This window comes from Cervus canadensis, chromosome 18 (assembly GCF_019320065.1).
Source record: "Cervus canadensis isolate Bull #8, Minnesota chromosome 18, ASM1932006v1, whole genome shotgun sequence".
NCBI classification, from domain to species: domain Eukaryota; kingdom Metazoa; phylum Chordata; class Mammalia; order Artiodactyla; family Cervidae; genus Cervus; species Cervus canadensis.
In genome coordinates this window covers 20,747,997-20,770,947 of record NC_057403.1, presented here as the reverse complement: position 1 = coordinate 20,770,947, position 22,951 = coordinate 20,747,997, and the positions used below count along the sequence as shown (strand labels likewise).

Genomic DNA, 22,951 nt, shown 5'->3' with positions numbered 1-22,951 from the left:
GCGCCGGGACCCGCCCCCCCTCCGGTCCCTCCCACTTTTCCCAAACAAAGCTCCCGGGCAACTTTCTCCCTCGCAGCCCCGCCCGCCCGCGGCTCCCCAGCCCCAGGCCGGGAGGTAGGTAGGAAGGCGCCGGCGGGAGTCGGGGATCGTGCTTTGGGGTGTGTGATTTCGAGTGGGAAGTTACACCTTATGAGTTGAGGTGTTCGTGGGACGGTCTCTGAATTGCTTGCCGCCCTCTTTATGACCGGGGGCCGGAATTTGCGCTCTTGAGACCGAGTCTAAGTGTGGAGTTGCAACTTTCGCCAGAGTTCGGGTGTCTGTTGATGTGTCTGAGTTTGGGAGTGTGCGCCTGGGAGTGAGTAAGGACTGGGGACGCTGGGGGGTGTGAGTGTCTGTGGAGGTGTCGGTTTCAAGTGAGAAAGGGCCTCATGCTTGTTTCTGACCGAATTGGTTTGTGCGTGTCATTTATGGACGCCTGGTCCTCCTCATGGAGAAAAGAGGCCTCCTGGGTGGCCGAAAGGGGGCTCCGGGACTTTCTGGATCTTCATCTTGTCTCTCTGGAGGTTTGGGACCTGGGGCGGGAAATTAGGGGGAACCTTTCTGACTCGGCTCCTCCGTCCCTTTGTCTGGCCACATGGGGGAGAGCTGGGCTGGGATTTTGGCCTACGGGGGTCCTGAATGCCGCAGCGCCACTGGGCTCGGCCTGGGGTCTTTGTCTGTCTGGACCGGGGCTCCGGGGTCCGAGGGAGGAGGGGGATGGGAGTCCGGACTCTGGGGTCCTGGGAAAGCCGTGGAAGACGTGGAGCTGCCAGGGAGGCGGGATCTGACTGTATTGGAAAAAGTTTCCCCCTGTTCCCGGCCTCCGGAAAGTCACTGGGAACTTGAGTTGGATCAGAGCCCACGGCGCAGGGAGCGGGGGAGGAGGGGAGGGGGGGAGGGGAGGGAAGGGGCGGGGCTGGGGGCCAGAGAGGAGGTGCCCTCGCTGGCCAGTCCCTCCCCTGATAGGGGTTGTGGGAAACTGGGGGAGGGGACGCCTGGGCCCTTTGTTCTGGCTCTCCTGATGGCAGGGCGCCCCTGCCCCCCAGTCTGTGGTTCTGTGGGTCTTTCCTGGTCTTGGCTTGAGTTTCTGCCCTGAGTCTCTGTCCTTCTCTCTCTAGGTCTCTGTGCCCCTGTCTCTGGATCTCTGGTCCCCCTCCTTCTGGGTCTCTGTTCCCTCCCTCTGGGTCTCTGTCTCCCTCTCTCTGGATTTCTGGTCCCCCTCCCTCTGGATCTCTGTCCCTTGACATTAGGTCTGTGTTCCCTGTCTCTGGATCTCTGTCCTCTCTGAGTCTCTGTCTCTGGATCTGCCCTCAGCCTTCCTAGGGCCTGTGCCCCTCCTTTTCTAGCAGCTGCTGCTCACACCCTGGCACCTGTTCTTGGCATGGGACTGAGAAGATCTCACCCACGTCCCCCGTCCCTGCAGCTAGGCTCTGACGCCTATCTTCTTTAAACTAGTAATCCACAGCTAAAGTTTCAGCCCTCCTGGACCCTAGGCATTGTTCTGGGGTCTTTAAGACTTCATCACAATCCAGGCTCCACTGAGAACACAGAGAACCCTCTCACCCTAAGCTTCCCAGAAATCCAGCCCCTTTTTCTCCAGGACCCAGTAATCCAGGCTCCCAGTCTCCTGCTTCCCTCAGATCCAGGAGTTCAGCCTCCAGCCCCCTCCTCCCTCAGATCTGGGTGTCCAGGTGCCCCCAGCCTCTCCCCTTAGACCCAGTGATCTGGGCCTCTGTTCTGAGGTCTCTCTGGGTGGATCCGGGGAACCTTGCTGAACTCTGTGTTCCTCCAGGCCCAGATGGGGGAACCCCGGGCTGGGGCCCCCCTGGACGATGGCAGCGGCTGGACAGGAAGTGAGGAAGGAAGCGAGGAGGGCACTGGCGGCAGTGAGGGGGCGGGGGGCGACGGGGGCCCAGACGCAGAAGGTGTCTGGAGTCCAGACATCGAGCAGAGCTTCCAGGAGGCCCTGGCCATCTACCCGCCCTGTGGCCGGCGGAAAATCATCCTGTCTGATGAAGGCAAGATGTATGGTGAGTCCAGCCCTCGTTTTTGCCTTAGCCCCCACTGGTTAATAAAAATATTAAGGAACATTGGCGGAAGCTCTCATCACTGTTCACATAACAGCACATCGTGTGCTCACGATAACTCAGGTAGGAGTTAGCATCACCGTTTGCACAGATGAGGAACCCAAAGCCCAGCAAGGCTAAGTAATTTGCCTGAGGCCACACAGAGCCAGTGTGTGGCAGAACTGGGATCTGAACCCAAGCTGCCTGGCTCCAAAGCCTGCAATCATAACTCCTCTCCCGTGTAGCCCGAGGCTTGCTGTGGAAATGTTGCCTCTCTCTCCTTCCCTGGTGTCTTCTCTGTTGGGAAGTTCTGCTGAAGGTCTAACTCTCTTCCATCTTTGACTTTTCAGGTCGGAATGAACTGATTGCCCGCTACATCAAGCTGAGAACGGGAAAGACCCGAACTCGCAAACAGGTTTCAGGACTGTCTGGTGGGCTTCTGTCTGGGGTGGGCTTGTCTTCTTAGGTTCTCATCCTACTGGCAGATTCAGGTTAGAGGAGGGGCTTGTTCATGGGCTTTTGTCTCTCCTCTTGGCACCTTGGTTAGGGTGCGCTAACTGTGCCTGTTTTGGTATAGTTCTCTTAGCAATTGCATGGGAACCAGAGGGTAAGACCGAACAGAGGGCCAAAGAGAACAAGGTGTGAAAGGGAAATAAGACCTGGATTTACTGGATCTGGGGATGATTAGTAGTGTTCATGAGAAGAGAAAGGCCTTTATGGACACATCGATTCCAAAGTGCCGAGATGGCGGGCCCATTCTGTGTATTTGTCGTCTTTCGTGTTCACCAGCTTTGTGGGGGCACCTGGAGCGGGGGAGGAGGGGTAGGGGATGCAAGGCGTGAGTGGCTGTGGCCTGAATGTGCTGCTTTGTCCCTCCCTTAGGTCTCTAGTCACATCCAGGTTTTGGCCCGAAGGAAATCGAGGGAAATCCAGTCCAAGCTCAAGGTAGAGGTCAAGGAACTGTGACGGACACCTTGAGAGGGAAGCAGGCACTCTGAGAGAGGAGGACAGGCACCAGCGAGAAGGGGGACACAGACCTGGGTGGAAGGGACGGAGACCCAGAAAGAGAGGGAGGGCAGCAGAGATGCAGAGAAAGAGAGGAGACCCAGGGTGTGGGGGCAGAGACCTGGAGAGGGGACAGAGTCACCCAGAGAGGCATACAGAGCAGGAGAGCAGAGACCCAAGGTGGGGGGTTAGTGGCCCAGCCAGGTGGTGAACGGAGACCCTGGGTAGAAAAATGTCATAGAGAGAGGGGGACTGAGATTTAGCTTAGGACAGGCAAGAAGGATGGGGTGCTGGGCTTCTCCTCTGACTGCTCCTGTCTTCCTTCCCCTCCCCTCCCTCTTCTCTCCCTGGTGTTCTCTTTGCTTTTTCCCTCTGGTGCTGTGAAGATCTCCTCTTCGTCTCCTGGTTCATCTTCCCGTGTGGCCCGCCTGCACTTTCTGTGCCCAGAAATCTTCATTTCCTTTTGGAGATGTTCATATCCCTTTACTTTTTTTTTGCATGCTCTGGATTTCCTGTTCCCTCTTGGCCCGAGATCCTCATTTTTCTTCTCTTCCGAGTTGAGGTCTTTTCTTGCTCTTCCCTAGGACTTGGGGACCACCGCTTCCTGGTCTTTTTATACCCAGAAGCTCCCCTTCCCTTTACTAAGTCTGCAAGCTTCACTTCCAGTCTTTGGTCTTTTCTGGAGCTTGCTGTTCCCCCTTTGTCCTGTCTGGGCTGGGAAACCTTCAGCGTCTCTTCCCTCCGGGTCTAATAGTCTCATATCCTGTGGTCTGCATATTCAGAAACCTCCACTTCTGGCTCTTTCTGAAACCTAGAAACCCTCATTGCTGTCTTATATTCTGGATGGGGGAGCCCCTTTCCCCCTCTAGGCTTGGCCTTCTTTATTTCTTGTTCCATATTCATCCCTTGTTCCCTCTTCCTCCCTTTGGTCAGCTCAGGGTGGCTGGGCTGTAGGGGCTGGGAGGGCAGGAAGGTGTGGGGGTGGTGGTGGGAGGAGTCCAGGCCTCATTTCCTAAATTATATTTTCTTTCCTTCTTTGGCACCCTCCCCCACCCCCATGGGCAGGCCCTGAATGTGGTAAGTCCCCCAGCCCATCCTCCCACTCGCTCCCTTACCCGGACAGACATTCCTGAGGAGGCCAGGAGGGGCAGGGGGCTGTAGTGAGAGGGACCTGAACCCGCCCCCAATGCTTTGTCTTGACTCCCCAACTCTGCATCTCCCCAGGCTTGCCCTGCCTTGTCCTTGTCCCACCCTTCCTGTATCCACTGGGACTCCCCATTAACATGGGCCTCCAACTTCTCCTCCAGGACCAGGTTTCCAAGGACAAGGCTTTCCAGACAATGGCCACCATGTCCTCTGCCCAGCTCATCTCAGCACCTTCCTTGCAGGCCAAACTGGGTCCCACCGGTCCTCAGGTGGCCTGGGTGGGCACTGTGGGGTTCAGGGCTGGAGGGATGGGATTGCAGTTTCAACAGGAAATTGATTGACATTACCCTTCTTTGTCTCTTCTACAGACCCCGGAGCTTTTCCAGTTTTGGTCGGGGAGTTCTGGGCCCCCCTGGAATGTTCCTGAGTAAGTTCTTTCTATTCCAGCTCAGCACCTGCTCCCCCGCCCCCTCCAACCCTCTCCTCCCTCTCCACCCAAACCTTTCTTACTCCAACTTCCAGCTCCCAACTTCCTTGTGAACATAGACTCTGGAGTCAGGCTGTCTGGATTTGGATCCCAGGGAGGAGGTTGGGGCAGTGGTCTGAAGAAGAGGAGCTGGTCTGAGCGGGGACAGAGAGACAGGAGGAGGAGAAATGAGGCTGGGGCCTGCTGGGCTGAGAAGGAGGGAGGAGGCAAGGACAGTGCTTGGGGTCTGGCTGGTGACTGGGGTGGGTGGGACCATCCAGAGATGTGCAGCCTGGGGGAGGAGTGGGTTTGGGGTGGAAATGAGCTCAGTGTGGGATTTGATGAATGTGAGAGTCCCTGTAGGATGTCCATGGTGGGTAATGACCTCCCAGAGAGATTGTCTGAGTCCCAGAGGCTCATGGGAAAGGCAGTAGTTGTAGGTGCAAAGTGCTGGGAACCTCTGTAGGTCCAGAGGAATGAGTGGAGCCCCAGAGGCTCATGGGAAAGCTCATTCTCATCCCATAAAGGTGGTTCTTGGGCCTGAGAGTAGAGCAGGGATCTTTATCTTCTCTCAAGAGTCAGAAGGAAAGAAATGGGCCCCTTTTCATCTCTGAGAGCCCTGAGGGTGACAGGATATGCTTTTAGTCTTGTTGTTCGTTGTTCAGTTGTTTAGTTGTGTCCAACACTTTGCAACCCTATGGACTGCAGCACGCAAGGCCTCCCTGTCCGTCAGTCTAGAAGACTAGAAATGAGCCACAGAGGCTCATGGGAAATGGAGTCTTCAGCCCAGAGAGGGGGCAGTGGATCCAGGCTAGGTGGGTATTGGTGGAGCACTGTGGCCTCAGGATGGTGAGGAAGGATCATGGTGAGTGTTGCCAGGGAAAGACAGGCTGTGGGATCCAGGCTGGGAGAGAAGAAAGTTCATTGGGGAGCTGCTACTGTGTATGGGCACAGAAAATTGTCTGAACAAGTCTCTGGGGGCCACAGGAACCACAGGTTTGCAGGGGAGAAGTTGGGCTGGAAGGAGAGGTGGTTCAGCAAACTTTGCACTGGGTACCGGGATCCCATCTTTATGGAGTTGATAGTCAAATGCGGGACAGTGAATGTTAATTAAATCATCACCTATGTAAACATAAAACTGAAGTGTGATCCATATGGCAGTTTTCTTCTTTCAGTATTATGTTTTTCAGAATGTCTATTAAAAAGAATTTTTTTTAAATTGAAGTATAGTTGATTTACAATGTTAGTTTTGGGTATATAGCCAAGTTATCAGTTACACATATATATACATTCTTTTTCATATTCTTTGCCATTATGGTCTATCAGAGGATATTGAAAATAGTTCCCTGTGCTATGCAGTAGGACCTTGTTGTTTATCCATCCTATATATAATAGTTTCTATCTGCTAATCTGTTCCCTGGGTCTGTGACTGCTTGTGTTTTGTAGATAAGTTCATTTGAGTCATATTTTAGATTCCACATGTAAGTGATATAATATAGTATTTGTCTTTCTCTGTCTGACTTACTTCACTTAGTCTGATCATCTCTAGGTCTATCCATGTGGCTGCAAATGGCATTATTTCATTCTTTTCTTGTGACTGAGTAGTATTCCACTGTATATATGTACCACATTTTCTTTACCCGTTCATCTGTTGATGGACACATAGGTTGCTTCCATGTTTGGCTATTGTGAGTTGGATAGCACTGTTTTAGATTCTATTGTTCTGCTCCCTTACCCTGAACTTTGGCCTGATGTCCCACTGGTCTTTTTCTCCCCACCTTCCTGAGCCTTCAGCCTCCTCTTTTTCCAAGTTTCCTATGTTTTGTTTTCTTCTCACCTCTTGAGACCCCATTTGTGCTCTCTTTCTGCCATTTTGTGAGAGGTACCAGAATATCCTCTAGACCAGGGGTCCCCAAGTTCCAGGATCTAATGCCTAATGATCTGAGGTGGAGTTGATATAATAATAATAGAAATAAAGCACACAATAAATGTAATGCACTTGAATCATCCAGAAACTGTTCCCCCCTGCCCCCACCTCTGGGCTGGAGAAAAACTGTCTTCCGTGAAACTGGCCCCTGGTGCCAGAAAAGTTGGGGGCCCCTTAAGATCACAGGCTTTGTGGTGGGGGCTGATCTGGGTTTGAACCTAGGTTCCGCCATACCAGCTGTGTGACTTTGGGCAGGTCAGTTGACCCCGTTTGTCTCAGTTTCCTCCAATGCAAAATGAGAAGAGCAATCATCACACCTACCTTGATAGGCTATGAGTCTTCAAGGAAATGGTGCCCATAATGTGCTTACACAGGGTCTGGCTTGCCATGGTCCCTCAGTAATTGATAGCTGGTATGATTGGCATCTTTCCTTTTGCTGACCCCCAGCTTCCTTTCTCCCTCAGTGTGAAGCCATTCTCGCAGACACCGTTCTCCTTGTCACTGACTCCTCCATCTGCTGACCTCCCAGGTAAGAGCCTTTTCTCCACCCTCCCTCGTTTTCCCCTCTCTTCTCAGCTCCAGCTGCCTTTCCTTCTACCCTCCATGAATTAGGGGATACCATCTTATTGAGATCTAGCTCCGAGGCAGGGCCTGTGGAAGTGTGGAAAGATGTGCCAGAATTTATAGTGGTTGAGATCCTCGCTTCTGTAGCCAGATCTACTGGGTTTATGTTTGTTCACTTGCTAACCTGAAGGATATCGGGGACATTGATATATTAATCAAGATTCTTTCAGCTGCAAGTGATAAAAATCCAAATCAAGCTAGATGACCAAAAAAAGAAAAAAACAAAAAGGAGAGATTCTATTGGTTCAGGTAACTGATATTTCAGGAGTTAGGGGTTAAGGCATGGCTGGATACAGGAGCTCAAATGGTAGCAACAGGAGTTGCTTGGTTCTGCTTTCCTCTGTGGTGGCTTCATTCTCTGGCAGGCTGTGTCCACCTGATAGCAAAGATGACTTCCAGAAGTCCATGCTGGGTGGTCCTAAGAACTCACATTGGTGAAAGAACTCTCAGGTTTCACAGATTCATCAAGTGGGAATGCTTTTGGCTCCAAGTTACAGAATATCCAAATTAATAGTGCCTTAAATAGTAAAAGTTTTATGATTCCACATAACAAAAAGTCTGGAGGTGGACTGCTCCAATGCTGGTTCAGCAGCTCAGCAATACCAGGACTGGCATCTCTCTAGTGGCCTCTGTCTTATCCCAAGATGGCTGTTGTGACTCCAGGCATCACAGCCCAAGGAGGACTTTGCTAGAGCCAAATGCTCTCCCTCCCAAAGTTCTGTCTTTTTCATTCAAGAAGAAACTCCTTCCCAGAAGCCCCCCAGCAGATTTTCTATAACGTCTCATTGGTTAGGACTGTGTCACATGGCCACCTCTAGCTGCAAGGGAGGTTGGGAAAGTGAGTATTTAGCTTTTTCAGCTTCTAAGAGGAGGCAAGCAAGAGAGAACAGTGCTTGACAGAGTCAATCAATGTTAGCAATTTTTATTGTTTGTTCTTCTCTCTTTCTAGGGTACGAGCCCCCCCAAGCCCTCTCACCTCCCGCTTTGCCCCCACCCGCCCCATCACCCCCAGCCTGGCAGGCTCGGGCTCTGGGCACTGCTCGGTTGCAGCTGGTGGAGTTCTCGGCCTTTGTGGAACCGCCAGATGCAGCTGACTCTGTGAGTGCAATTTTGGGATAGTCACGGGAGGGTTTTGGAATGAAGAGGGTTCTAGCAAGGGGAAGCATAAAGCAGTGGTTCTTCAATTTTAGCATGTATCAGAATAACATGGAGAGCTTGTTAAAACATAGTTTGCTAGGTCCACTCCTAGAATTTCTGATTCAGTTGATCTGGTGTAGGATCTGAGATTTTGCATTTCTAACAAGCTACCAGGTGATGTTGCCGCTGCTGGTCTAGGGACCAAACTTTGAGAACTACTAGAATAAAGGAACTAGAACGTCATGGGGTCATGGGTTGGGAAAGCCAGAGAAATCCCTCAGGACGTCACTCATTCATTAAGTAAACATTTTTGAGTGCCAACTGTGCACTAGGCTTTGTGGTGGATACTGGGAACCTGGGGAAGAAAATATGTTTCTAGGTGTGAGCTTTCCTGGCTTAGGATGGAGACAGGTGCCATAATAGCCCAAGTGGACTGAATGTTAGAAGTAATAACTCCCAACCCTCAGGGGTTGAACATCATAGAAGTTTCTCACTCATTAACATTTCAATATGGCTGGTCGTTAGGAGCCTTCCACGGAATGATTTGGGAAATCCAGGCTTCTTCCATTTGTGGCTCTGCCATTTTCTAGGACTCTAGAAGATGCTGCTGGATGCTCTGCATCTGGCTGGCAGATGGTGGAAGGGAGAGAGTCAAGAACTCTGCAAGTTTTATGAGTCTGAGTTGGATGTAGCAACTGTCAGGTCTGCTCACATCCCATTGGCCAGAACTTAGTCACATGGTCACACCTAACTGCAAAGGAGCCTGGGAAGTGTAGTTTAGTGGTGGGAAAAGGAAATGGGGTTTGTGAACACAGCAGTATCTGCCACAGAGATCTAAACACCAGTTTCTGTATATCCTGGTCCTGGTAAAACCCAAGTTAGATCAGGTTAAAACCCTCCCGTCTCACTTGGAGCAAAAGCTAGCATCCTTTCAGTTGCCTACAAGGCTCTGGGTGGTCTGACCCTCATTCCTGTTCTGATCTTACCTCCTGTCCTCTCACCTTTGTTTACTCCGGTCTGGCCATACTGACCTCCATGCCCTTTCTGAAACATGCCAGACCCGCTCCTGGTTCAGAGCCTTTGCACCTGGATGTGCTTTTCCCAGATATCCCCATTCTCTCCTTCCACCCATTCATTGCTTTGCTTGATTATCTTTTCACATGGGCTTTCCCAAGCCACTTTATGGAAATGCCAGCTACCACCACTCTTCCCCCATTCCTGTGCTTTATTTTTTCATAGCATACATCATTCTCTGAAGGTTCTATCATCTATGGAAAGATTTAAAAATTTTCCTGTTTCTGACTGTAGCTCCCTGAGGTCAGAGACTTTGCCTTGTAGCCCTGGGACCCAGAATAGTGCCTTGCACACCATAGGTCTTTTGATAGATGTCAAATATGTGCTGGGATAGGGGAAGCTCATGTTTTTCTGAGTGTACAGAGGAATCATATCTGGGGAGTGAGTGAAGAGATCCCTGAGATGACAACATTTGAGTTGGGTTTTGAGGGTTATATAGGAGTTTGCCATGTGCAGAACTGGATGCTTCAGACACGGAGATAGAAACAGCATGAAGTTTTCAGGAAAACAGATAATTGAATATGGGGGGAGCTGGTTCTGGAAAAGCTGGCATTGCCAAGCTAGGTGAGGGACCCAGGCTTTGTGTAGAGGGTGATGGGGAACCATGGGAAAGGGAGGGTAGAGAGATGCCATCTGATTGTGATCCAGGGAGGCTTCCAGGAAAAGGCAGATTTGGATGGACTTGAGCCTGGGAATATCAGAGGGGGGATTAGTTCTGGAAAAGAAGAAGGGGAATATTTTCAGGGTATGAAAAAAAGTGATAAGAATAGAAACAGAGGGACTTCCCTGGTGGTCCACTGGTGAAGAGTCCACGCTCCCAATGCAGGGTTTGATCCTTGGTCAGGGAACTAGACCCCACATGCCACAACTAAAGATCCCACATGCCACAGCAAAGATTGAGGATCCCACATCATATGACAACTAAGACCTGATGCAGCCAAATAAATAAATTAAAAAAAAAAGGAACAGATAGGAAGTCCTGATGTGGGCTGTGTGGATTCCCATCCATCTATCCATGAAAACTTTAATACAGGGTCAGGTTGAGGGTGTGTGGGCTTTGTCCTGGGAGGCACTGGGGAGCCATGGGAGGATTAAGAGCAGGGTTGGTCAGCTCTGAAGCCATGTGAGTGATGAACTGGAGAGGATAGATTGGAGGCTGGGAGGCCAAGGAGAAGGCTGGGGTGAGGGTGGGAGAGGACAGAGCCGTGGGGATGGGCATCAGGGGACAGGGCAGAGAACTGGGCACTATGGACAGGGCTTGGGGACTGAGGGAATGTGGGAGTAAAAGGGCAGCAGGGAGTGGGGACAGTGCCTGAGAGCTGGGCCCTGTGGAACAGTTAGCAAGAGCTGTGGCAGATGGTGACGGAGTGAGGGATGGGCTTGGGCAGTGAGGACTGGGAGTCCAGCCCGTCTCCCACTCCTTACTCCTCACCGTCCCTCCTCAGTACCAGAGGCACCTGTTTGTACACATCAGCCAGCACTGCCCCAGCCCTGGAGCGCCCCCCCTCGAGAGTGTGGACGTCCGGCAGATCTACGACAAATTCCCCGAGAAAAAGGGTGGTCTGCGGGAGCTGTATGATCGTGGGCCCCCCCATGCCTTCTTCCTGGTCAAGTTCTGGGTGAGTTCCGCCACCAAAAACAAAAGGGCTCATAAATCACATGGCCTCCCAGCTCAGGCCACTGGCTCTAACGGAGACAGTCTCGGGACCTGCCCAAGTCAGCCCGGGCCTTACCAGTTCTCGTGGCTCCCAGTGTCAGCCCCCTTAGCAGCAAGGAACAGGAAGGAGTTTTACCCACAGGGCGGGATGGATGGGACCAGTGCAAGTGTGGGGACCTCCATCCTCTGAAGACTCCACTAGACTTTGCCACACCCAGTCGTGCGACTGATATGGCCCTGGGGATTGGCTTGCGGCATTTCAGTTTTGCCTGTGTCCCACCTGACCACACCAAGCCTCTTGCTAAGGAATGGCCCCAGCCCCTTAGCAAATGAATCCTGGAGTGTTTGGTTTCTAAAGAGAGGATGAGGCTTTGCTGGGTTCCACCAGGCCCTGTTGCTAAGAATGTCTGGCCTTGGGACTTCCCTGGTGGTCTGTTGGTTGAGACTCCGCACTTCCACTGCAGGGGGTGAGGGTTCGATCCCTGGGCTGTTGTCCACTTGGCCACTGGGATTATGACGGGATCTGACCTCTGAGAATTGGCTGAAAGGGCCTGGGAGAGTTTTCCAGAGAGGAGTCGGGCTTCCCCAGACCTCACCAGGCCCTGCTGCTAGGGAGTAGGTGCTTGTCTTAGCAACCAGGGTCTTGAAGGGCCTTGAGGGAGAGCCTCTGGTTGCTAGGGAATAACTACCTCCTTAGTAACCAGGCTCTTGAAAGGGGCTGACCTCCTGAGTTGCAGGTTTCCGGAAAAAAACTTGAATTCCAGGGCCTCTTTAATGGGGAAGTTACCAGGGAGAGAGGGTCAGGGCCATTGGGGGACCCAACTGCTGGAAGGAAGGGTGGGTTTTTTTTTTTTTCCCAGAAACTGGAGAGGTGGGGACTTTGTTAAGGAAGAGAGATGGGTGACTGCAAAGCTATGGGCGCTACCAAGCTGTGGAGCAGACTTCCCACTTGAGAAGAGTTCCCACTGTTTATAAGGGCCATCCCTTCCAACTTGCCTGTACCTCCCCATCCCCCAGGCGGACTTGAACTGGGGCCCGAGTGGTGAGGAGGTGGGGGCCGGCAGCAGCAGCGGTGGCTTCTATGGAGTGAGCAGCCAGTACGAGAGCCTGGAACACATGACCCTCACCTGTTCCTCCAAGGTCTGCTCCTTCGGCAAGCAGGTGGTGGAGAAGGTGGAGGTGAGGCTGGAGGGGTGGAGCTCTGGGTGAGTAAGCACCCAGCCACCTGTTACTCGGGAGGGCGCAGACTCAATGGACCAGGAGCCACACCAGCTCAGGCCTTTGGGGGTTTGCATGGTGGGGTGGGGGTACCCTAGCCTCTTTCACACAGGGACTTAGAGCTAATCTGGAGTTCCAAAGATACCTATGGGGTCACTTTGAGGGTTTAAGGTTACTGTGTGGTACAGAGATTTACTAAGATTCAGAAGCTTCTTGTGGATATGGAAGAATCCTCAGGGCGAGGCGGTTAGGGGTCACACCTAGGGGTTGCTGAGGTCTTGAGGGGTCGCAAGTACAGAGGTCATACAGGCTTTGGAGAGCTCATGGAGGGCATCTCTGGAGGGTTTGAGTGTATCTGAGGACCTGGAGATCACATGAGTTCAGAGGTCTTTGAGGGTTCAGAGGACAGCTCTGAGAGGCTGGAGGGGTCCTTGGTTGCAGGCTCAGTAATCCTGAATGGGGTACCTGAGGGTTCAGGCTTTCATCTTTGGTCACTGCGGATGGGGCAATGGAGAGAAGATGGCAGTGGGGAGTGGGTGTGGCATCTGAGAAGTGGCACAGAGTGGGTTCAGACTCTGGGGGTGAACCCCTGTGTCTCTGAGTCACTGTCCTTCCTACTTCCCAACCCCTGGTTCAGACGGAGCGTGCCCAGCTGGAGGACGGAAGGTTCGTGTACCGCCTGCTGCGCTCACCCATGTGCGAGTACCTGGTGAATTTTCTGCACAAATTGCGGCAGCTGCCCGAGCGTTATATGATGAACAGCGTCCTGGAGAACTTTACCATCCTCCAGGTGATGCGCTGGTGCCTGGCCTGAGCAGGGCCCCTGATGTGGAGGGGAGTGCCCACGACTGACCCTCAGCCTGTGAAACTGACACAGGGGGCACCTCGTGCTTGACCCTTCACTTAGGGGACCCCTTTACCCGGGAAACTGATACGGTGGGGGTTCCACAGCATTCTCATAAGAGGAAAACTGACCTGAAGGACGCCCCACAGTGGATCTTCAGCTTAGGGGACCCCCCTTCACAGGGAACCTAACCTTAGCCCATGGAGCATGTTATGTATGGTAGGATGCCCTTTAACTCTGGGGAGTGTGATGACCCTGTGACTTGATACACCATCTGATATGAGGCCTCTCCCTGCGGACCCTCAGACCTAGAGCCTGGCATGTTGGGCATCCCGTCGACCTGGGGGAACATGACATGGTGGGGACCCCTTATCTCATGACATCTCGGTTGGGGGGTCCACAGTGTTCCCTGCCCTCTGTTCCAAGCACAAACCCCTTTCTCCTGGCCTCCTTGACAGGTGGTGACAAACAGAGACACCCAGGAACTGTTGCTCTGCACCGCCTACGTCTTTGAAGTCTCCACCAGTGAGCGGGGGGCCCAGCACCACATTTATCGCCTGGTCAGGGACTGAAGGGGGACCCCAAAAGTGGCTCACCCTCCAGAATACCCTCTCCTCCCAGGCAGGACCTCCAGCTTTCCCCGTGCTTCTAATGTGGGGAGGGGACTGCTCCCTGTTAGGACTGTAAAAGCTGGGTGGTGAGTGGAATGGGCTGGGACTGAGAGGGGAAGATGGATCCTGATCTTGGAACCTCACAGGGGTGTCTGAAAGGACAGGTCACCCCAGAGCATTGGGCACTGAGGACAGAAGTGAGAGAATCCCCGGGATAGCACTGGTTTCTGTCTCTGACAGGTGCCCTCCCTTTTCTTTGTTCTGGATGTTTTGGAGGGCCCCCAGTGACACATGGGCTCATCCCTCTGTTTTTCCGCATCTCCCTCTTCTCAATCTCCCTCCTCTTACCACCTCCATCTGGGGAACCCTGATATCAAATATTGAAGGTTAACCTTTTCTGTGCAGGGGCAGAGTCAGGTGGCCCTGGAAATATATTATTATTTTTTTTAATATAACGAGATATTTATAAGTGGGTATTAGGGTCGTGACTTTTTCTCAGCTGGGCAAGCAGCCTTTTAATCTCATGCCCTCTTCTAAATGTGCCGTGGGGCTAGACTGTGTTGCCTCCCTCTCCTCCCCACTCCCCCCTCAAATGTGTTGGTTTGTGTTTTGACAGAGGATAAAGCTATTTTACCAAAACGCAGGGGATTTATTTGGGGCTTGGGCTAAAAATAAATCTACTGGGAGGTGGTAGGCTGACAGCTGAGGCAAGGAAATGAGGTGTCTTTCGGGACAGGAAGCTGGTGGCCGGAAACCCCAGGTCCCACGGCGGGGAGGTGACAGCAGCGAGAAAGGCAGACACCTGGGCCCCCGAGGGGAATGAGGGCTCAGTGGCAGGGGCCAACTGGGGATTAAACAAATATTTACAGGCGCCAGGGAACTAAATGCCCTGGACACTTGAGGGGGTCGGGGTGGGGCTTCGGGAAGGATGGGGCCTAGCGGTACCGAGCGAGCCGATCGTAGACGTGGTCCAGGTTTCTGCACAGGAATATGGAGAGCGTCATGAAGCTGAGCTACAGAGAAAGGAGACGCGGTCAGAGAGGTCGAGAGGGTGCCAGGAGAGTTCCAGGACCCCGGTCCCTAGGGAAAAAAATCCAGGGGGTGGGGCCAGGAGCAGAAAATGAGGACCCGCGAGTTGGGCGGGGCTTCGCCTTGGGAGGTGTGGAGAAGGGAGTAGGTAGGAGATGGGCCTGGTGGTGAAAGACTCGGGGACGGCAGTTTGGAGAATGTGGCGGCGTTAGTGTAAAAGGGCTAGGGGTAATTGGCTGGGACACCAAACATGTGGGCAGGCCGGGGAGGGGTGGGAATAGAGTTTGAAGCTGGAAGGGCGAATAGGGTGGGGTAGGGGGAGCCCAGCCTTGTCTAGCATAGGGTCTAGAGTCTGAGAAGGAGCGTGATCCGGAGAAAGCCCAGGGTCCTTTATTCTGGAGGCTCATCTATCTCCTCCTCCGTCTCTGCCTCTAATTCCATCTCGGCCTCCATCTCTGCGCCTGCACTCCCGGTCTCAAGTTGTTCCTCGTCTTGATCCCAAAGCGACCAGGGCCCCAGCACCTTGGGCAGCTTGCCCAGCGGGGCCTTGTCCCCCCAGTTGGGGCAGGCGTCCGCCATGCCCCAGCCACCCCACAGACTGCCGCTCCGCCCGCTGCTGCTCAGCACACCGTAGCGCCCGCCGCTGCCGTCGGTGCTCGGGCGTGGCCCGCAGCTCGAACTGTAGGTACCCGGCACCTGCGGCTGGGGTTCGCGGTGCAACAGGCTGCGCGGTAGTAACAGGCTCAGCCCGGCTACACTCACCTGCGGGGAAAGGGGGATTTGCGGCCAATAGCAAGGGGCTGATGTACCCAGGAGGACCAATGGGAGCCTCGTGAGGAAGGGCGGGAACGCCTGCTCCTCTGTGCAACCAATCAGGGCTCACAGAGGCTAGGCCTCCCTTGTCCCAATGTGGAGTCCCAGAAAGGCCTGGATTGGCTGTAGCTCTGTCAATGCATGCCCCTTTCCCAGAGACTGGACGGGCAATTTGGGGCAGGGCCATCTAGGCCAATCGCGAGTGGGGGCGGGACCAGATCACCTCGAGTAGACCCACGCCGAGACAAATGCCCACTATGGAGATGAGGTTGTTGGTCAACCAGTTGGAGAGGTTCTGTTCGCAGCCCTGGGGATACAGGGACAGGTTATAGGTAGGGTTCCTTTTGGGATTCGCCCTCAAGCCCGGGGTCCACTGTCCTCAGTCCAGCCTTAACCCCTCTTTTAGGTACCGCCCCATTCCCTAGTTATCAGGGGTCTCTAGTTTCTGGGCTTCAGTCCGTCCAAGCCGAAGACCCCTTCCCCAGGCATCAGCGTTCCAGATACTGTCCTTTCGCCTAGGCCTTTTCTTTAGGCCCCGCCCTTCCAAAAGATCCCGCCCCTTGTAGGGGTTCTGCCTCTGTTGTAGGACAGCCCTTTCCCGTAGCCCCACCCTGTCAGACTCCTCTTGTCCTGCGCTCCACATCCTCCCCACCTGTTCGTAGATATAGCTGTTCGCGGGGACCGAGCAAACTTCGGCATTGTGTCGGGGCCGCGCCAGTGATCCGAGCCGGCTGAATTGGGGGAAGGAGAGCTTATCGAAGACTGTGGAGTCATTGGTCGCCGATGAGTTATAGCAGGAGCAAGGCACGCGGTCCCCTTCGGACTCGTTGCTTCTCATGCTGGGGATATGGAACCAGTCCTGAGGAGACTCCCAGCCACAGCAGCGGAGCTGAGAGAAGAACAAGAGTCAGAGGAACAGGGTACAGCAGAAGTTAATATTGTAAAGCAACTACAAAAAAAAAAAAAAATCAGAGGAACAAGGGCTAAAGAGATGCAAGATGCTTTGGGGGATCAGAGGACTAGGTGATGGGTGTGACTGGGTACTGGGTCGTATTGGGGAGTAGAGGGCTAACAGAACTGTGTGCTGGGGTGGGGTCACAGCAGGGCCAAGGGACATTAGGGGTACATGAGGTTGGGAGAGAGGAGTCACGGGGGCGGGGGTCTTGGGGCTGGGGGAAGAGCTGCAGAATCGTGCTTTGGAGGATTGGGTAGGCAGTACAATCCAGCTGTAAGCAGGGGAAAGATGGATGGGAGGGCGGGGCCGTGTGAGTGACCAGGGAAAGGAATCTCACTTGGGCCTGGTCCCTTGGGAACCAGAGTCACTACTGGGCAGGGAGTGGGGTCAGGCTAGGACCTTGGGACTGAGGGCGGAGTCCTGTCGAGGCAGGGGGCGGAGTCACTGCAGGGATTGGGAGCTGGGGGACTGGGCCAAGTTGCCAAGGGCTGGAGGTGGCTTAGGTGGGTAGGGTTACGTTAGGGTCCTAGAGCTGGGGGCTCGGATCCCGTCGGGGCCACGTCTCCTCCAGGCAGAGGGCGGAGCCAAGTCAGAATCGCAGAGCTAGAGGGAGGGTTCCTGGTGGGCGGGGGCCTCACGCACCTGAAACTGCACGTAGTCCCAGCTCTCTTCCGCTGCCGTCTCCTCCAGGTGAGCGCGGTAGGTTTGGATGGTCTTCTGCACAACGTCCTTCACTTTCTTCTTCAGCTGACAGGCCGAGAGTGAGGCTGAATTCCCCACCTGCCTCCCCACTGCCCTCTGCTCCAACCCACTCCAGCCACTCCGTAGCCGTCCCAGCCTCTAGCGGTCTCTGAGCTTCTTCGTGGCAGCCTCGGTGTTTCACTGAATGGTTAGCTATGTCTCTGTCCCTCCAGACCGCTCTCTGCCTGTTTCTACCGTCTGTCTTTCCGTGTCGCCACTGTCTCTCACGATCTCATTAAGTTTCTGTCTCTTTCTTGGAGCCCTGTGTTTCTCCAAGTGTTTTCTTTCCTCGCTTCTGTTTCCCTTTGGATCTCTGTCTTCCTTTGTGTTGGTGAGTCCTTCTCTGACCTTCTCTGTCTCTAGATCCTTCTCTGTGTCTCTCTACCAGTCTCTGTCTTTCTGTCTTCTCTATCTTTCTCTGTTATTTATCTTTGTCTGTGTTAGCCCCTGTCTGCCTTTGCTTCTGTCTTTTTCCACCCCCCCCCCCCCCACTAGCTCAGGTGAGGGGAGGAGAAGGTGAGCTTACCTGGACTCTCTGAGTGGAGATGAGGATTCCTAGGGTGATCTGTGTGGCGAACAGGAGCAGCAGTGTCCCAAAATACTGGAGCGGGGAGGAAGACAGAGTGGGCAGGTCAGGCTGAACTCCCCAGGATGAAGGGGCTGCCTATTTAAGGACAAGATGTGGACCATCCTAGAGGTGGAAGGGTGGAGGGGAACTCACCAGGCCCAGGAGGCAGCGGAACTCCTTCAGGGCCCCCACACAGCCCAAGAGGGCAAGGCCCATGGTGAGGATTCCTGAGATGGCCAGGACCTTGGACCAGATCTGCAAGGGCATGAAGGACAAGCCTGGGGGAGAGGAGAGGCAGTGACATTGGGCTCCATGTGCCCATCTCCAGACAGCCCGGTTCCCCACCCACACATCTCCCAAGTGGGGAACAGTAACCTGGGTGAAGGGGCCTCTTCCTGGGCTCCTGGCATTCTTTTCTCTGAGTCTGTGTCCCTGTTCTACACTGAATCTCTGTCTCCTGGAATTCTTCCCACCCGTCTCTCTGGTCTCTGGCCCTCTCTGTCGTTAGGTCTCTGTCCCCTTCTTTCTGGATCTCTGTCCCTGTTTCTTCCTGGTCTCTGTCTTTCCCTCTTGTTCTCAGTCTCTCTCTCCTCCTTCAGTCCCTCCTCACCCTGAGTAGTTTCAGCCTCATCACTTGTTCTGCAACATTAGATCAGCCACCTAAACCTCCCTGAGACCTAGGGAACAATGATATCTATTCCTAGAGTTGTTTTGAGGAACACATGGGAGACATGTGTTCAGTCCGATCCTCTACACTAGTCCTCTAGTCCTCCTCATATTTAATAAATCCTGTAAACATTTATGAAATATGAGTTATTGGGATTTTGACTACCACCCCAGTGTTATTTTCCTACAATGATTATTAGTGTTAATCTGCTTTTCTGCTTCCTTGCTGTGTGACATCCAGTGACTTCCCCTCTCTGAACCTCAAGAGAGGGAAGACTTATGAGAGAATCTGATGAGCATCTTTGCCCAAGATCTGACACCTACATGTCACCTAAGGTGTGACACTTAGCTGTCTGGCACCTAAGTGCCTGAGAAATGGCCACTATTATTGTTATAGGTATGCACAACTTATTTGCCAGAGGAAGAAGCTGAGGCTCAGAAGTTGTGGCCTTAGCAAGGAGTGGAGCAGAACCTAAGATCAGACAAGAAAGCTGGGCACCATGGGCCTCCCTGGGATGAGAGAGACCCCAGGAGTCCCCTAGGAGGGGAGCCCTGTTCATACCTGCTCCAGGAAGACCGTTCCACCCCCTCCGCCCCAATGCCCCTACCCAGCCCTGGACTGCCTCAGCCCCCTTACCCACGAAGGACACGAAGCTGGTTTTGTCGATGAGTATCCAGATGCCGAAGCAGAAGATAAGGCTGCCTAGGACCTGGGGAGAGGAGAATATGGCTGGTGGGCGACACGGGGAAACGAAATGGTGTGGCTACGGCAGGGGCTGGGGCCCGGGCTCGGGAGCCAAGAGGCAACTTACGAAGAAGAAGAGGTTGAAGACGAAGAGGAGGTACTTGACGAGGCTGAGGCAGCCATCGTGGGCTGACATCTTCTCCTAGAGGGGTGAGACACTGGTGGGAGGGACAGGACAGAAGGGGTGGTGGCAGGGAGAATGGGCAGAGAGACCTTGAGAGAGAGGGGGAGAGGCCGAGACAGAAGAGAAAGGAAGAACTCAGAGAAAGAGGAAGTGCCGGGGCTGGAGCCCCACCCCCCGCCTCTTTACATGCAGGGTGACTTTCTTCTGGGTCTTCATCCCCATCTCCCCTCGCTTGCCCCACTGGGACGCACACCCCGGTACCTGAGGGGCCTTGGAATTGACGGGCACCAAGGACACGCCAGGCAGTTCCTCCCAGATCTCCATGGCTCAGGCTGGGGGACCCATAGGGCATCCTGATGCACTTGCCGCCCACCTACTCTGGGCATCAGGACCCCAGACTGGCCATGGACAGCAGCTGACCTCACAGACACTCTGACCTCACTGTCTGCAAAGCTCTGCCATCTCTGCCTTCATTTCTGCCCCCACCCCCCACCACTTCCTGGCCTTCGCAGTCTCTGGATCTCTGTTCTTTTATCTGTGGATCTTTATCACTCTCTTTACCTCTAGATCTCTGTCCCCTTCCCCACCAGGTCTGCATCCTCTTCCTCTTTGGTTTCTGGCCCCTCATCTGCATGCCTGTCCTTCTTCCTCTGTTTATGCACCCCACCCCCACCTTCCTATCATTTCCCGCTCTCAGAATCTGTGTCCAGTTCTTGGCAACAAGGTAGACCAAGGTGCTCCCATGTGCTGGGGCAGGGGCTGGGCACCTGGGGGAAGTGAAAGTACTGCAGGCCCCAAGTGGGAAGATCCCCAGTGCAAAGGGGTGATTTGGCAGTATCAAAACACCCAGAGCGGAAGCTGAGCCTAGGGCAGTACTTCCTGCTTCGGCAACGAGGCCCTGAGAAGGGGAGGCCCCACTGGAGTCAAGACCGAGCCCAGGACCTTGGCCGTTAGGTCCAGGTTTGCAATACCTGATCATCTCTAGGCCTCAGCTCCACAGCCAGCAGCCTCTGAAAACTCCCCTGACATCCTGCAGGCTTCTCACTTGTCAAGTCCCAAATCCCCACCGATGTTTATTTAACATTATGGATGTTCCTACCATCTCAACATCTACCCAGGCAAACCAGACCTCCTTAGAGAGCTAGTTTACTCTCTCTCTTCTGAGCAGTCTCATCCACTTTTTTTTTAAGGCTCTGAATGTAATTTATTTTCTTATTAATGTCATCACAAATCAATTCATATTAGTAATATTCTGATTTTTAACTCTAGGCTTTCTTTGTTTTATCCCAATTCTATTGAGGAATAACTGACAAGTATGATTATGTATATTTAAAGTATACAGGACAATTATATATATCTGTATTATATATATATATACATATATATAGTGGAATGATTACCATGCTCAAGATAATTAACATGTTTTCATCTCACATAGTAAACAGTGTTTGTGTGTGTGTGTGTGTGTGTGTAGAACACTTAAAGTTACTCTCAGCAACTTTCTAGCACACAATAGTGTATTATTAACTATGTTACTATACTGTACATTTAGATCCTCAGATCAGAACTTACTCCTCTTATAACTGAATGTTTATATACTTAGGCCATTTTCCTTACTCCCCAACCCATCCCACCATTCTATAATCTGTTTCTATGAAATTGGACTTAAAATTTTTTTTAAAGATTCTACATATAAATGATACCAGTATTTATCTATCCATGACTAATTTCATCTAGCCTAATGTCCCCCTCAGGTTCATCCATATTGTCCCAAGTGGCAGGACTGTCTTCTTTTTTATGGCCGAATAATATTCCATTGTAATATATTTATTAGAAATATATATATCACATTTTCTTGATCCATTCATCTGTTCAAGGACATTTAGATTGCTTCCATATCTTGGCTATTGTGAATAATGCTGCAATGAACACGAGTGAAAAGATATCCCTTCAAGATACTCATTTCATTTCCTTTAAATATGTACCCAGAGTGGGATTGCAGGAGCATATGGTGCTTCTATTTTTAGCTTTTTGAGGCATCTCCATACTGTTTGCCGTAGTGGCTTCACCAATTTACATTCACACAAAAGTGCACAATGATTCCTTTTTATCCACATCCTTGCCAACACTTGATATCTCTTCTTTTTTTGATAACAGCTATCCTAACTGTTATGAGGTGATATCTCATGGTTTTGATAGTTTTGATTTACAGATCCCTCATGAATAGTGGGGCTTCCTAGGTGGCACTAGTGGTAAAGAATCTGCCTGCCAATGCAAGACATGACAGATGTGGGTTCAGTCTCTGGGTCAGGAAGAACCCCTGGAGAAGGAAATGGCAACCCACTCCAGTATTTTTGCCTGGGAAAACCCATGGACAGAGGAGTCTGGTGGACTACAGTCCATGGGGTTGCAAAAACCTGGACACGATTGAGTGACTGAGCATACACACATGCACACACACACATGATTAGTGATGTTGAGCACTTTTGCATGCCTCTATCGGCCACTTGAATGTTTTCTTCAGAAAAAATTGTCTATTCAGATCCTTCCCCCATTTTTTCAAATTGAGTTATTGGCTTTTTTTGCTGTTGAGTTATATGAATTCTTTATGTAATTTGAATATTAGCCCTCTCTCAGATATATGGTTTGCAAATATTTTCTCCCATTCTCCATTGAAAAGGGTGTCTTTTCAATATATTGTTTCCTTTTTAAAAAATAATTGTATTTATTTATTTTTGGCTGGGCTGGGTCTTTGTTACTGTACCACCTTTTCTCTAGCTGCGGCGTGTAGGCTTATTGCGGTGGGTTTTCTTGTTGCAGAGCTCGGGCCGTAGGGCGCTTGGGCTTCCGTGGTTGCAGCTCCCGGGCTCTGGCGCACAGGCTCAATAGTTGTGGCACATGGACTTAGTTACTCTGCATGTGGGACCTTCCCAGGGATGGAACCCGTGTCTCCTGCATTGGCAGGTGGATTCTTTACCACCGAGCCACCAGGGAAGCCCTTGATTGTTTCCTCTGGTATGCAAAAGATCTTTGGTTTGATGTAATCTCACTTTTTTATTTTAGCATTTGTTTCCTGTGCTTTGGTGTCTTATCCAATAAACTACTACCAAGACCAATTTGGTAAAACTCAAGGAACTGTTTTCCTATGCTTTCTTCTAGTTTTATAGTTTCAGCTTTTACATTTAAGTCTAATCCTTCTCGACTTTTGTGAGTGGTATATGGTAGTGGTTCAGTTTCATTCTTTTGCATCTGGAAACGCAGTTTTCCCATTTACTGAAGAGACTTCTTTTCCTATCATGTGTTCTTGGCACCCTTATAAAAAATTAGTTGACTGTATATGCATGTGTTAATTTATGGGCTCTCTATTATGTTTCACTGGTCTATGTGCTAGTTTTTATGCCAGTACCATATTGCTTTGATCACTATAACTTTGTATATGTTACAAAGTTTGAAATCAGGAAGTATGATGTCTCCCATTGTGTTCTTCCTTGAGATT

At 52.0% G+C, this 22,951-nt stretch overlaps 2 protein-coding genes across 12 annotated transcripts; one reads left to right on the top strand and one right to left on the bottom strand.

Annotated features, from left to right (window-relative positions):
• The first annotated feature begins 47 nt into the window (after nucleotides 1-47).
• Nucleotides 48-14,288, top strand: TEAD2 (TEA domain transcription factor 2). 6 transcript variants are annotated; one of them, XM_043436237.1, is made up of 13 exons: nucleotides 48-114; nucleotides 1,832-2,069; nucleotides 2,456-2,520; nucleotides 2,988-3,050; nucleotides 4,176-4,187; nucleotides 4,418-4,534; nucleotides 4,625-4,683; nucleotides 7,114-7,178; nucleotides 8,223-8,371; nucleotides 10,930-11,103; nucleotides 12,159-12,320; nucleotides 12,997-13,149; nucleotides 13,662-14,288. In XM_043436237.1, exons 2-13 carry the CDS (start codon nucleotides 1,838-1,840, stop codon nucleotides 13,773-13,775), a joined length of 1,365 nt encoding a protein of 454 aa, XP_043292172.1. In that variant the 5' UTR covers nucleotides 48-114; nucleotides 1,832-1,837; the 3' UTR covers nucleotides 13,776-14,288. The 6 variants fall into 6 exon arrangements, with proteins under 6 accessions (XP_043292172.1, XP_043292174.1, XP_043292175.1 ...); XM_043436239.1 differs by having other exon boundaries at nucleotides 52-114; nucleotides 4,418-4,525; XM_043436240.1 differs by having other exon boundaries at nucleotides 76-158; nucleotides 4,418-4,525.
• Nucleotides 14,289-14,442: 154 nt separating this feature from the next.
• CD37 (CD37 molecule) lies at nucleotides 14,443-20,441 on the bottom strand. 6 transcript variants are annotated; one of them, XM_043436244.1, is made up of 9 exons: nucleotides 20,427-20,441; nucleotides 19,399-19,544; nucleotides 19,224-19,296; nucleotides 18,074-18,198; nucleotides 17,879-17,953; nucleotides 17,254-17,358; nucleotides 16,309-16,545; nucleotides 15,880-15,963; nucleotides 14,443-14,827 (listed from the first exon to the last, which is right to left on the bottom strand). In XM_043436244.1, exons 2-9 carry the CDS (start codon nucleotides 19,465-19,467, stop codon nucleotides 14,750-14,752), a joined length of 846 nt encoding a protein of 281 aa, XP_043292179.1. In that variant the 5' UTR covers nucleotides 19,468-19,544; nucleotides 20,427-20,441; the 3' UTR covers nucleotides 14,443-14,749. The 6 variants fall into 6 exon arrangements, with proteins under 6 accessions (XP_043292179.1, XP_043292180.1, XP_043292178.1 ...); XM_043436245.1 differs by lacking the exon at nucleotides 20,427-20,441 and adding an exon at nucleotides 20,223-20,237; XM_043436243.1 differs by lacking the exon at nucleotides 20,427-20,441 and adding an exon at nucleotides 20,017-20,031.
• Between the last annotated feature and the right edge of the window lie 2,510 nt (nucleotides 20,442-22,951).